General features: G+C 34.8%; 1 protein-coding gene and 1 long non-coding RNA gene across 2 annotated transcripts in view; both read left to right on the top strand.

Annotated features, from left to right (window-relative positions):
• The window catches only part of LOC127551572 (uncharacterized), a 110,137-nt gene extending 107,218 nt beyond the window's left edge, over positions 1-2,919 (top strand). Inside the window, exon 3 of the long non-coding RNA XR_007951126.1 lies at positions 2,825-2,919. This is a non-coding gene — a long non-coding RNA (uncharacterized LOC127551572). The remainder of the gene's footprint in view (positions 1-2,824) is intronic.
• A 532-nt stretch (positions 2,920-3,451) lies between these two features.
• The window catches only part of SSUH2 (ssu-2 homolog), a 37,087-nt gene continuing 24,966 nt past the window's right edge, over positions 3,452-15,572 (top strand). Inside the window, exons 1-4 of the mRNA XM_051981379.1 lie at positions 3,452-3,706; positions 6,733-6,862; positions 7,959-8,019; positions 10,506-10,630. Coding sequence (XP_051837339.1) covers positions 3,690-3,706; positions 6,733-6,862; positions 7,959-8,019; positions 10,506-10,630 — 333 coding nt within the window. The 5' untranslated portion in view covers positions 3,452-3,689. The remainder of the gene's footprint in view (positions 3,707-6,732; positions 6,863-7,958; positions 8,020-10,505; positions 10,631-15,572) is intronic.

Genomic DNA, 15,572 nt, shown 5'->3' with positions numbered 1-15,572 from the left:
CATTTTCTTTAGCTTTTGTTTATTTAAAAAAAACATAAAAAGTTTAAAACATGTGGCTTCTCTACCACAACACATTATCAGTAGAAGAGAAGACTAAGGATAGAAAAAGGTTAGCCTTCCTTTATCTGAAAACTCTCTTTCTTATGGAAGAGAATAAGTCATTTGTTTGTTTGTTTTTTTAATCCATTAATCAATCCACATTTATTAAGCTCCTACAGTGTTCCAGGCTCCATGCTAAGCTTGTTGTTGTTAAGCCATTTTTCAGGTGTATTCTACTCTGTGACCCTATTTGAGGATTTCTTGGCAAATATACTGGAGGAGTTTGCCATTTCCTTTTCCAGCTCATTTTCCAGATGAGGAAATTGAGGCAAACTGGGTTAAGTGAAGGGTCACACTCTTAACTAGAGAGTTGGAACCTTCTTGTGTGGTTTTCTAGTTTCTCCCTGGATATCTTCTTATGTTTCTTTTAGCTTTTCAATCTATGATTCTATGAACCAAAGAAGTGATAGAAAGGGCTCAGATTTAGAATGTGATGGGATATTGTGATTTGTTATTTATGTATTATGTATTATGCTTCTTTTGTCTTTGTATTCTTTGTACATTTGTATTTTTAATACAGTGTTTTTTACATACTAAACAATAAATACTTGTTGAAAACTGTGGTGTATGATTAAGATGGGATATTATTGTGCTATAAGAAATGGCAAGGAAGATGATCTTAGAAAAATCTGTAAAGACTTACATGAACTGATGCAAAACGAAGTGAGCAGAACCAGAAGAACATTGTACATAGCAACAATAATATTGTACGATGAAGAATTGTGAATGACTTAACTATTCTAAGCAATACAATTCCAAAGAACTAATAATGAAGTATATTATACTCCTCTAAGAAAGAACTGATATTATTTGAATAAAGAGTGAAGCATACAATTTAAAAAAAAAGTGAAGGGTCACAGAGCTCATTAGAGTCTAAGACTAAGTTTGAACTCAGTTCTTCCTGATTCCAGGCCTGGCACCCTATCCATTGTATTACATTGCTGATCCACTCTACTACTGGGGATGTGAAGGGAGATAAAAGACAACTTTTGCTCTTATGAAGCTTGCCATCCAAAGAATGGATCTCAGAGCAATGGGCAGAAGTACATTTAAGTCAGGAAAACTTCTTGATGATTAAAGCTGCTTCTTTTCTTTCTTTTTTTTTTTTAATTATTTTCCCCAGTTACATGTAAAAACAACATTTTTATTATACATGTACATTCATTTTAAAATATTTTCTTATGGACCATAGTGAGAGAGAAAAAATCAGCACAAAAAGGAAAAACTGTGAGAGAAAAAAAAGAAAAAAGAAAAAAGTGAACACAGTATGTGTTGATTTATATTCAGTTGCCATAGTTTTCTCTCTGAAGGTATTTTCCATCCAAAGTTTATTGGGATTGCCTTGGATCACTGAATGGAGAAGAACCAAGTCTGACTGCACAATCTTCTTATTGCTGTGTATAATATATTCTTGGTTCTGCTTGTTTCACTCAACAGCAGTTCACATAAATCTTTCTAGGCCTTTCTAAAATCATTTTGTTTACCATTTTTTATAAAACAATAATATTCCATTGCTTTCCTATAATATGACTTATTCAGCCATTCCCTAATTTTCCAATTCTTTGCCATCACAAAAAGAGCTGCTATTAATATTTTTATATACATGGGTTCTTTCCCCCCTCTTTTGAGATCTCTTTGGGACACAGGCTCAGTAGAGACATTGCTGGATCAAAGGGTATGCACCATTTTACAACCCTTTGGCAATGGTTCCAAATTGTAATGAGAGCTATTTCAAAGGAAAATACATTCCCACCACGAGGGGATCTCCCTGGAGGTCTCTAAGCATAAATTAGATGATGATTACTTGAAGCAATAGAGGTATCATGGACAGAAAGCAGGTCTGGGAATCAGAAAGCCATCTGGATTTGAATCCTGCTTTATCTGCCCCCTGACTGGGTGAGTCTGGAGACATCATTTAACCTCTGTGTGTCTCTGTTTGGATAATAAATATCTTAATAAATATCTATTAACTGAATGACTCATCTATAAAATGCAGACAATAACTGTACTAAATTACAGGGTTCTTGTAAGGATCAAATGAGATAATAAATGTAAAGTGCTATTCAAACCTTATGGTGCAACAGAAATGCTAGCTATTATCACTATCATTATATATTATTATTATTATTTATTATGGCTTGTTATATATATTATTGGCTAGGTACAAGTTTGTCTAAATGAACTCCCAAGAAGAGTAGATAGAGTTTATTTAGTACTTTAAGGTTTGTATAACATTTTACAACATGTACTGTCTTCTCATTTCATCCTCCCTATGGTACTGTGAGGTACATCCCCATTTTACTGATAAGGAAATTAAGGCTCACTAAATGAATTGCTTGAAGGAAACACAATAAGGATCCAAATTAAGATACAAACTCACATCTACCTTCCTGATTCTCCATCAAATGCTCCATTACCTAGTTGCCTATCCTTCCAATCCTGAAATTTTGAGGTACAGTGATTCAAGAATATGTAAAACATTCTCATCCATGTAGTCAGTGGATGCTCGGTCAGGCTGACCTAATCCTGGCAGTGGGGAACTACTGAAAGAATGTCAGGGAGAAGGCTCTGAAGGTCATTTCTATTGAAGTTTCAGGCCATTGGATTCCTTGTTTATCCTTCCTAGATTGGGGCCACAGAGCTGGGTGAGAGACAATGGGATATTACAAATGTAGCAGGGATGTTTTTTGGGTCAGTTCTTCATGAAAACTTATTCTTTTGACAGGTATCATGGATCTCAGCTATGAGGCTGACAGCCCCCTGGCTCCTCCTGTTGAACTTCTAGAACAACTGGCTCATTATGACTGGCCTTTTCAAGATGGTGGCAAGTCCAATTTGTCATATAAATCCATTCCTATGGTGTGTGTGTGTGGGGTGTGTGTGTGTGTGTGTGGTGTGTGTAATTAATGGGCTTAAATGGAGGAAACTGACAGTAGCCAAAGCAGTATTGTTTTAATTCTACCCTACTCGGCATAGAATGCATTTGTACTACCAGTTTGGAATTACTTATGTATCAATAGATTTGACTTAATGTGGAAGAACCAGAAAAAGAAGCAAAGAAAGAAGCATTTGATGTCGTTCAGAATCCAAGTTACTTTTTTGCTTTGATATCCTTATTTTCCAAAGTCTTCTCAGTTGGCCACCAGAAGACCTTGAGTAGGATTAATGATGACAAACACAAAAGCCAAGAGAACAGAGGGGCAATGGATAGCATCCACTAACTTTGAGAATTTCTGCTATCAGAAAGGCAGAAGGGCTGGGGAAGAGATGGGACAAGGCTCTCTGTTCCCTTTCTAAAAGATGGTCAAGAGTATATAACTTCTTTGTTCAAGGATACATAGTAAGTGCCAGAGTCAGAATTTGAACTCAGATTTTCTGGTCCAAAACTAGACCTCTGTTCATTGCTTTGGGAGCATAGCCTTTGAGAACAAGCCAGCTGGAAAAGTGTGAAACATTTTGAGGGAAAAATGGGAAGGTTCTAACAGAGATGATGAAGTAATGGTTTCTAATCTCTCTTTCATCCAGGCCAACCACAAGGCTCTCTACCTTCAACATCCTTCAGGAAACTCAGTGATCAGAGGAGCCGGCCAATGTTTCTGCAACATAGGTGAGATATTTTTCTGATTTTCTGATACTTGATATTGGCCACAGAAAGTCCTAACAGGAGATTTCAAAGCACATTGTATTTTCTATATTCCCCAAACTATAATCCAGGACCCTAGGATCTTAGAACTAAAAAGGAAAGAAACTCAGAAGTTATCTAGAATACTTTCCTTTTATAGGTGAGGAATATGAATGAATTGAAGTGACTTATCCAAATTAATAAGGGTCAGAAATAGACTCAACACAGTTCACTAAATTGCTTGAAATATCACCTCCCCTGCTTCCTGAAGCCTAGATCACCCCACCTTTTTTGGTGAAATTAGCTCAGTCAAGGAGATGCTGGGCTACTGGAATACTTTGAATTTTCCTCATAAAAGGCAAAGAGTATTCTCACTCATCGCCTTCCCAATTGGAGTTGTATGGTGCTAGTTTTGTGTGTGTCATCTGGAATGATAGAAAGAGCATGCTTTACTGGGAGTCAGGAAGATTGGAATTAGGATTGTGCCTCAGATACTGACCTATGAAGCCATGAGTAAGTCACACTTCCCTGACCTTCAGCTTCAATACTTAGAAAATGGGTATAATAGTTTTTGTATTGGCTATCTTACAGAGATGAGAAAAGTGCTTTGAAAAACAACTCTAGGGACAGCTAGTTGGTGTAGATTAGCCCTGAAGTCAAGAGGGCCTGAGTTCAAATTTGACTTCATATATTTAACACTTCCTGGCTGTGTGACTCTGGGCAAGTCACTTAACCCCAATTGTCTCAGTCAAAAAAAAGTAAAAAAAAAAAAAAAAGAAAAAGCAACTCCATAAAATTGTTAAAATTATTGAGATGGACTTTTTGAGTTTTTGCTTATACTATGTTTTATTGATTAGATGAGTGATTCTCAAAATTTGTTCTAGGAAATCCACTTTATCCTTTCAAGGAACCTATGTGGTTAAAATGATTTTCCTAATAATACCAAAAAACATGATAGAACTCACAAAAAGCCAAGCTTTTCAATAATTTTAAGGGTGTAAAAGTGTCTTCAGACCCCCAAATTTGAGAACTGTTGAATTAAAGTATTTATTAAGCAGTTACTATATTCCAAATGTGCCAAATTTAGAGAATAAAAATACAACCAAAAAGAAATACAATTTCTGCCCTCAAATACCTTACATTTTAAGGAGAAAACCAATGACATACAATGGGGCTGAAAAGGGGCTGTGTGAAGTAAAGGTCCTTGGAGGCAGGCCCAAAGGTGGAAAATTCCAGAATCTGGAGCTGTAGCCTCCTCAAATGCAAATTCTGGGAAACATTTCCCTTCTCCTTCTTATCTGTAAAACTCCTGTGATTTAACGCCTGTTTCTTTTTTTAAAATTTATTATAGCTTTTTATTTACAAGTTATATGCATGGCTAATTTTACAGCATTGACAATTGTCAAACCTTTTGTTCCAATTTTTCCCCTCCTTCTCCCTACCCACTCCTCCAGGTGGCATGTTGACCAATACATGTTAAATATGTTAAAGTATAAATTAAATACAATATTAGTATACATTTCCAAACAGTTATTTTGCTGTTCAAAAATAAAATCAGACTTTGGAATAGTGTATCATTAGCCTGTGAAGGAAATAAAAAATGCAGGAGGACAAGAGTAGAGGGATTGGCCAAAGACTATTTCAATCCCTGTTTCCTCTATGAAGTTTTTCCTGGATATTCTCCCTGACTTCAGGGCTGGTGCTCTATCCCCTGTACCATCTAGCTGCCCCAAACCTCTTATATTTCTAAAACTATGGTCACTCCACTCTTATTAAACTAATATATTATTTCTCATCAATGGGTCCAGGGAATGTAATATCTCTTATAATTCTTAAAATAATTTATTTTCACAAACATTTATTAAGCCCCTCTTGTGAGTGGAGCCCTATAGTAAATATTGGAGGATACACAGTTTAAACATAGTCCCTGCTTTCATGGAGCTTATTGTCTAGTAAAAGGATGTGGTGCACAAATAATTATACTGCCTGATAAGCTCATTAGGCAAGAAGTTGCATGGTATGGTGGGTAGAGAAATGTCTTCAGTTAATAGTTCTATGACACTGCACAGATTACTTAACCTCTCAAGACCCCAGGTAACTCTTTAGGATTATAAATTGTAGAAAAATTTCTCATCTGCTTTGGGAGAGGGAGTTTCTCATATCAAAGAAATCACAAGTCTATTTCCAATCTCAAGAGCATTAGGAAGCCTCATTTGTGACATTCAAGGTATCAAAGATATTACTTAACTGGGGGAAATGGAAAACACTTTCTGGAGGACACAGCATTTCAATTGAGCTTTAAAGAATCAGTAGAGTATAACAGAACAACGAGGGGCAAGTTGTTATGATATGAGTTATTATGAAGGTCCGAAACTTCCAGATGTGTCAGTCAGTAGTCTAGTTGTGAAACTTGGGGGTTATCTTTGACCTTTCCTTTCCCCTCATTTCTATAGCTGATCACTTTGCTTCTATCTGGATTGCTGCAATAATCTTCTAACAGATCTGTTGAATATCATATATTCTTTTAAGGTCCAGTTGAAGTGTCATTTCCTAAGACCTTCCCTTCCAGGTCAACAGAATTTCTTCCTTCTTCTTCTTCTTCTTCTTCTTCTTCTTTTTTTTTTTTTTTGGCTGAGGCAATTGGGGTTAAGTGACTTGCCCAACGTCCCACAGCTAGGCAGTGGTAAGTGTCTGAGGCCAGATTTGAACTCAGATCCTCCTGACTTCAGGACTCTATTCACTGTGCCAGCCTAGCTGCCCCCAGAATCTCTTCCTTCTAAAGTTCTCCATAATACTCTTTCTGTACCTCTGAATTTTCTTTGTATCATTGTGATGTTATTTCATTTCCCAATATCAAACCTCAAGTTACTTGATGATGAGACTGGTACCCTATTTGTCCTTCTATTATCAGTACTTTGCACAGTGTTTTGCTCCTGGTAAACCCTTAAGAAATCTTTGGAGAATTGACATTTGGATGCCTGCTGGTTCCATTAAACCATTTCCTCTCATAGCATTCCCGTCATGACAGAGGAGATGGCCCGGAATGCCCTTCTGAGCTTTGTGAATTCCAGGTGTTGCTATGGAAACCGAGCAGCTGGGGAGCTGGTCATTCAGGATCTGAGGCAGCAGATGTTATACAGAGTAAGTAGGTTTCCTGATCAAGGAACTCTGAGGGCCTCTCCTGACCACTGCTGGGATGGATGAGATCTGAGCACTGTCCAGTTCTTTTCAATAAGCAGGGGTGTCTATCATGCTTTCTGTACCTGGGGCCATGCTTGGGAGCCACAGCTGAGTGATACTGGTAATTGCTTGTAGGGAAAATGGATAGAAACTGAGAGAATAATTTAATCCAGATCAATTAAATAAGCACTGAGGTCATTGAAGGGCATGAGAGGCAGCATGGTAGAATAAAGGACTTGCTTTAGAATCACAGTTCAAATCATGCTTCTGACCCATCCTGGATATGACCAAGAAAAAAATCACTTAACTTCCCAATTGCCCACAATACATCAGACCAATGGCAAAGAATTAGTGGTGAGGTATTCCTTGTTGGTGAAGCATTTAAGTTCTCATGTAAAGGGCTTTCTAAAGTTTCCTGAGATAAATGTAAGGATTAAGAAATGAGTCTTTGATGTGGCTCTTAGAACAATGATCCTGAGCTTTCCAAATTTTCTAAATTTGTGCTAGTGTGTTATATTACCTTTTCCTCCCCTTTAACAGAACTGTACTAAAGCCCACTCATATTGAGAGCTGATTCTTAAATTTTCAGTATGAACATTTACCTCTCAACAATCACAAATACTGCAAATTAGGGTTTGATTTACTATTTTGATGACTGTCTAGATTTAATAAAGTGATGGACAAAAATCTAAGTCATTAACTTAGATTAAACAAAGTGTTTATAATGTGTTCATTCCTCCCTGAGAGCTAGTTAAATATTTGTCCTAAAACATGCTGCATAAAATGGGTTCATTTTTTTGAAATTAAAACCTTAAAGTTAATTCAGTTTTGAGACTTTAGAGAAGGGAAGCATTTCATATTACATCAAGTCACTGAAGGCATCCTGGGCTATTATAAGATTGGAATTATAATCACTTGCTGAAGACCTCATTTGGAACATACTTATTTGGCTTTATGAAGCATTCAGCTAATCCTGAAGATAGCATCAGGTAAATATTAGTTTTCTTTTATAATTTATTCTCTTTGTAAAGATAATGATTATGAATTTTTTTTCTAGTATCGACTGGAAACCTTTAGTGAATCCAGGTTAAGTGAATGGACATTTCAACCTTATACTAGTAAGTAGATGTTGAAATATCATTTAAATTATGAACAACCTATTTCCCTTACCCCCACCAAGAAAAAAACTGTTATCCTCAATAGTGTGCTAAAGGTGGTTCATAGTAGCTAATTAAAGTTGAATGCTAAATTTTCAGTTTGAGAATTTACACTTTAGAAATGAGCAAATACTACAAATTAGGCACAGTGGATAGAGTGCTGTGTTGGAATTAGGAAGACTTTTCTTCATGAGTGCAAATCTGTTCTCAAACATTAGCTATGTTTTTGCTTTTTTGCTTTTTTTGCCTTTTTGCCTCAGTTTCCTAATTTGTAAAATGGATTAGAGAAGGAAATAGCAAACCACTCCAGTATTTCTGCTGTTGTTCCTTTTATTTTTGAATAGCTCTATGTTTAGAGGCAACTAACTGTATTAGTGGTCTAAGCAATGGATGTGGAGTAGGGAAATATCTAGGTTGGAACCTTAACTTTAACATTTACTAGTTATATGACTTTGGCAAAGTCATTCTGTAGTTGTTTCTTTTTTTCTTTAAAAAGGGAGTAGCAATATTTACTCTGCCTTCCTTACAGGATTGTTATGGGGGAAGTGCTTTAAATCCTTAATGTGTTAGAGAAATGTGAGTTATTACTATGAAGCATGGGCTTCCTTTGCTCTTGGAATAACTTGTAGAATTTAATCACTTTTGCAACCACAAAGTTCTAGGCACTGGATGTTTCCTTGGAGCTGTTCCATCAATAAATCTTGAAAAGTAAAGCACAAATCCAGGGTGACAGCCAATTTCTGGTGTACAGAAATCCAATGTAGGAAAATGCACATTTATAAAAGACAGAAATGAGGGAGTAGATCAATAATGATTTTCCTCTTTCTCTGTCGAGGTAGTCTTTTGGAACCAAAGTTTAAATCAGCAAAAGTTTTAGAATGAGTTTTTGAGGTCTGTCTTTAATTCCTTCCTTTAAAAAAATTGAGTTTATTTTAATGAACAAAAATCAATTTTCTCTTCCTTCTAATTCTGGTGGGAAAAAGCAAAAGTAAAAAAAAAAAAAGCTCTTGTGAAAAAATTGGTAATCTAACAAACAATTCCTATTTTCAATATGTCCAAACACGTTCTTTTGTATATTTAGGCCATTAACTCTTCATTATAAAGTAAACGATTTTCTTTAGCCGTGATCCTCTGAAATGATGGTTGATTATTACAATGAATAGAATTGTTAAGTATTACAAAGTTTAAATTTATGTTATTTTTATTATAGCACCAATTATTCTTCTGGTTTCGTTCAAATAATTCTATATCATATTATACATGTATTCCTAGCTCTCTGTTTCTTATGCCATGATAATATTCTATTTCATTCAATACCATAATTCATTCTGCTCTTTTCCAATTCATGGATGTCCCTTAGTTTCTTTTGTAGCACAAAAAAAAGCAATGTTTCCTTTTTATTTGAGACATTTGGGATATAGATTTAATAATGTTATTTTGGAATCAAAGGTCACAAACAATTAACTAACTTTAGGGGCACAATTCCAAATTTCTTTTTAGAATGACTAGACCAATTCACAGCTCCACTGAGAAAGTATCAATGCATATATTTCTCCCAACTTATTCCAACATTTATCATTTTTCTTTTTTGTCAACACTTCCAAGCTAATGAATATGAAACAGAATCTCAGAGTTCCTTTTATTTGCATTGTTCTAATTACTAGTGATGTGAAGCATCATTTCAGGTACTTGGATTTCTGAACTTGAGAATTACCTGTTTATACCCATCAATGGTTTACTAATCAAGGAATGACTGGAATCCTCAGATAGCATAGAAATGAAATCTTTACCAGAGAAACTTAAAGTAATTTTTCCTTTTTACTTAACTCTTTGATTCTCTTCTTTCACTTGTCCCACCATCAATCTGCCATGTCCTGGTTACTCTGATATACAAAATACCTTTTCCTCTATGAGCTCTCTTAGTCTTTCTTGTGGAAAATTCATATTCACTCATGTATGAGCTAATAATTAAAGTGTTTTTTAAACTAAGACCTAAATTACATCTAAATTCTGAAAAACTCAAACCCACAAGAATTACAGAAGCTCTATCTAGACTAAACCATATTCCTCAAAATATCTTTAAAATAAACCATCAAGAAAGCAAATATGGTAAAATCTCAGGAGCTGAAGGAGAGGAGATTTTTATCCTGCACACCTTTCTTTTTCCCCCTCTTCTCCCATGGGTAAATTGTGGACACTGTTCTTCAAAGCACAACACATGTGCTTCATAGTATGTTATCTTTTACTTGCTCAAATGATTTAACTAATATTCCATTCACAAACTTCTTGGAGAAGAAGTCAAGTCTAATCTTCACTCTAACTCCAATCTTCGCTTTCACTTTTAACTCCAAACTTAATACCAATCTATAAACTGGACTCAATCTAAAATTAATCCTAAGTAATTCTGGTCCACAGTTTAATGGATTTCCTCTTTTTTAAAAATTTAGATCATTCAGTAGATGGTCCAACAAAAGGAGCATCTCCCAAGCCTTGGGACATCAAAGTGCATATCCCTCCCATGTTTCAGGAGGAGACTAAGAAGTTTCAAGTACCACACTCCTCCTTAGTCAAGGTAATGTGACAATAAGCATAAACCAATAAACCTAAGCTTTTATCAAGTACTTAGCATTTATCCAATATTTAATTTAGCATGTTTCAGATACTGTACTAGGCTAAGGACACACAAAGTAAAATGGTCCTTGCTCTCTAGAAGTTTACAATATAAATAAGGTAGAAAACATGTGCATATATATGTATATATGTGATATATGTACATATTATATATATTATATAACATATGATAAAAAATAGACAAAATAATTTTAGAGGGAAAGTATTAAACACCAGAGAGATCAAATAGACTGCAAGCCCTTTGAGGACAGGGAGATATGTGTATATGTGTATACACACATATACATGCATATATGTGCAGATACACACATATATAATTTTTTTTGCCTTTCTTTATATCTTTAGTGCTAAGGTAAGTGCCTGGCCCATATAGGAGCTTAATGATTGTTTATTTACTGACCGAATGATAGTCTCACATTTAATGATCTTCTAATTTTTGAGACTTTACTAGATATTAAAAATTTCCTTACCATGAGATCTTGTAAGAAAGAAGTTATATTTCTTCCTATTTCTTCTTTTCATAAGTGGGGAATTATTGATTTGTAATGATGCATATGTCAGACTTTTTTTTTCAACATATTGATTGGTTTTTCTGAAGTGCAGTATTTTCTTTTAAACTTAATTTTTGTAGACTCTTTGGGAGGGGAATGGGAGTACTTTGGGAAATATTGATGATACAAAAAACAAAAGGTGTTCAAACAATTTTAATAAAAAAATTAAGAGATGACCACATATTTAGGTTGAGAAGTAATCCCTCATGTATAAGCATATCCGACTTTAACGTCAAACCAGAGTCATTATGGGAATAATAGGAGGTGAGAGATAATTATTGTCATTAGAAAAATATACTTCATTTTAAAGTAACTAATTCACTCAGTGCTTAAAAAATAGCTTTTTGAAAAAAAAAAGAAAAATCACACACTCTTGTGGCTACTGCATTCACAGATCTTTCTTACAAGAAGGAAAAAAAATGATAGGTAGGTAGAAAAATAAGGCTGAAATGTTAGGAACAAAAGACAACTGAAAATGTATAATAAAACTAAAACATCTTCATGGATATTATAAGGAGAGTAAATGGGAAAAAAGAATATACATTATAACTTTTTTGCTGATCAAATCATTGGGTAACATTCAATAAGCCTGGAGTCTTCCAGAAACAACTCTCATATATTTTCTTTCTCTCCTGCCGTTATATATCTATCACATTCAATCAATAGAGTTCTGCTTTTAACTCATGCAGCAGATGTCATAATGTACTCTTGTCCTCATAAGGGAAATTTCCATATTTCTGTCCAATAAAAGAATCCTCAAATGGCTATATGTTCCTTTGCAAATTATTTAACTTTATCGTTATGGGCATCTTTCTTACAGTTCCTTCTCAGAGAAGGAGCTAATCTGCATCAAGAGAGGGAGCTTCCTCACCATAGTCCCTACACTAATGAAATCACAAGCCCAATTCCTGTCGGTATACTGAATAGAATCTCAGTTAATCAAAGAACCTAAGAATCTCATTAAGCTCAATCGACTGTTCTGCTTCTAGCATGCTCTTTTTCCAGCAGACTGTTCAGTGTGTTGTTTTCAGAATGAAATAACTGATTCACACAGGGTTCAAAAAGTAGCTTCCTCCTCATTGCCAAATATAGATAGCTTCCAGCTACCAATGGTTAGTATTCCAAGAAACTTTCAGCTCCATTAAAAAGTTAAGGAGCTACCTGTGAGCTCATCTGGGAAACCAACCATTACCTTTGCCAGTATTTCAATGGGAAAATGCTTTCTGGGATAAATCTTGGTAGTCTGGGAACATAGCTTCTCTCTTCCTTTATTGTTTGTATGAGGAATAATTTTGTAAGGTTTTTATTTTCTTTATTTGTTAATTTATTTTTTTGAAGAAACAGGGTAAGAAAAACAAACAAACAAAAAAAGCAATACAAAATAAAATGGATCCAAAGGGAAAAAAACCCAAAAGCAATACAAAATAAAATGGAACAAAAGAAAAGAGAACATTATCATGAGGCCAGCAGAACATCAGGGAAGATTCAAAATATATAACAACAAATACCAATTTAAAAAAGTATATATATATATTAGAAGAAATTATATTCATGTGTGTCTAAATTTTCTTTACTTCCTTGTAAATTGTTCTTTTGCTCTTTGCTGCACACCTTTTTAACTTTGTGCTTTTTCTCCCCTTTCTTCCCATCTACCCCAAGTGGGCTATAGTTAAAAAAGGATATATTTACATATACATATGTAGATTTATACAAACACATACACACAGATAAATACACATACACACAGAGAGAGAGAGAAACACATATATCTCCCTTTCATCTCCTCACCTTCAAGCAAGCTACAGTTAAGAAAAGATATATTTATGTATACATATGTAGATGTATACATACATACACACCCTCAGATACACACATACTCCACATGCTCTTTCTTTCCCTGTTCACTCTTTCATTAAATTCTGCCCTATAATTTGGCTTACTATTACTTAACTTCCTCCTACTCAGGAATCCTTCCCTTGTCTTCTTCCCTCACCCTTTGCTTCTCCAACCACCTATTCCTTTTCACTTATTTCTTTATAGATTTTGGAGGGTACTATATTTTCCATGAAATAAGTTGCCTATTGAACCCATTCCTGATATGAGTAGGTTTTCAGAACTATGAGACCTTCTCCCCCATCTAATGCCTCTATGTCTATTCTTCCTCTGTATCTCATTTGAATAACATAATTACTATTTTTACCTTTATTCTGCTAATTTTTTTGGGCTACCTTATTGTTGATGTAAATTTTAAGCATAAAGTATACATTTCCCATATAACAAGACATAAACAATTTGTCCTTGTTTAAACATTTTGTCCATGTTGAGTTCCTTAAAATTGCTCTTTCACCTTGACTCTCATATGTTAAATTTTCTATTAAGTACAGGTTAGATTGATAGAAAGTCCTGAAAATCTGCAAATTCATTGAATGTCCATTTTATCTCATTCAAAATTATAGATAGTTTTGCTGGATATGATATTTTGGCCACACGTCTAGTTTTTTCGTTTGCCTGTAGATACAATTCAAAAACCTGTGGGTCTTTTATTGTAGCTGCTGATAAGTATTGTATTATTCTAATTGTAGCTGAATTGTTTTTTTTCTTGTTTCTTACAAAATTTTCTCTTTGATCTGGGGGTTTTGAAATTTTCCAATAATATTCCTGTGTGTTTTCTTTTCTTTTTTTTAAATTTAATTAAATTTAATTAATTAATTTATTTTAAATAACTTTTTATTGATAGAACGCATGCCAGGGTAATTTTTTACAGCATTATCCCTTGCATTCACTTCTGTTCCGATTTTTCCCCTCTCTCCCTCCACCCCTTCCCCCAGATGGCAAGCAGTCCTTTACATGTTGAATGGGTTGCAGTATATCCTAGATACAATACATGTGTGCAGAACCGAACAGTTTTCTTGTTGCACAGGGAGAATTGAATTCAGAAGGTATAAATAACCCGGGAAGAAAAACAAAAATGCAAGCAGTTTATATTCATTTCCCAGTGTTCTTTCTCTGGGTGTAGCTGCTTCTATCCATCTTTGATCAATTAAGGCTCTCTTTATCGAAGAGATCCACTTCCATCAGAATACATCCTCAAATAGTATCGTTGTTGAGGTATATAATGATCTCCTGGTTCTGCTCATTTCACTCAGCATCAGTTCATGTAAGTCTCGCCAGTCCTCTCTGTATTCATCCTGCTGGTCATTCCTTACAGAACAATAATATTCCATAACATTCATATACCACAATTTACTCAACCATTCTCCAATTGATGGACATCCTTTCATTTTCCAGCTTCTAGCCATTACAAACAGGGCTGCCACAAACATTTTGGCACATACAGGTCCCTTTCCTTTCTTTAGTATCTCTTTGGGTATAAGCCCAGTAGAAACACTGCTGGATCAAAGGCTATGCACAGTTTGATAACTTTTTGAGCATAGTTCCAAATTGCTCTCCAGAATGGCTGGATGTGTTCACAGTTCCACCAACAACGTATCAATGTCCCTGTTTTCCCACATCCCCTCCAACATTCCCCATTATCTTTCCCTGTCATTCTAGCCAATGTGTCAGGTGTGTAGTGGTATCTCAGGGTTGTCTTAATTTGCATTTCTCTGATTAATAATGATTTGGAGCATATTTTCATATGTCTATAAATAGTTTCAATTTCTTCATCTGAGAATTGTCTGTTCATATCCTTTGACCATTTATCAATTGGAGAATGGTTTGATTTCTTATAGATTAGAGTCAATTCTCTATATATTTTGGAAATGAGGTCTTTATCAGAGCCTTTGATTGTGAAAATGTTTTCCCAGTTTATTGTTTCCCTTCTAATCTTGTTTGCATTTGTTTTGTTTGTACAAAAACTTTTCAATTTGATATAATCAAAATTTTCTATGTTGTGGTCAATAGCGATCTCTAATTCCTCCCACTTCCACAGGTCTGCGAGGTAAACTATCCTATGCTTTTCCATCCTGTGTGTTTTCTATAAGGGATCTCCTTTAGGTGGCAATCAGTAATTTTTTTCTATTTCAATTTTCTCATTTCAAAGAATATTCAAACTTTAAAATTCTTAAGAACTTTCATCAATGCAATGACCACCGTGATTCCAGAGGACTGATGAAACAGGCCATTCACCTCTTGAGAGAGCTATTATGGGCTCAAGGTGCAGAATGAGACACACATATATTTTGGACATGATCAGTGGAGTTCATTATGTTTGACTAAGTATATTTGTTATAAGCATTTAGTTTACATTGTTTTTGTTGGAGGGAAGGGGAGAAATAGATTTTAGTTAATTTAAATAAGTTTAATTTTAAAAGAATTTAGAAGAAATTAAAG

This window comes from Antechinus flavipes, chromosome 1 (genome assembly GCF_016432865.1).
Source record: "Antechinus flavipes isolate AdamAnt ecotype Samford, QLD, Australia chromosome 1, AdamAnt_v2, whole genome shotgun sequence".
Taxonomy (NCBI): domain Eukaryota; kingdom Metazoa; phylum Chordata; class Mammalia; order Dasyuromorphia; family Dasyuridae; genus Antechinus; species Antechinus flavipes.
This window is presented reverse-complemented; position numbering and strand designations above follow the sequence as displayed.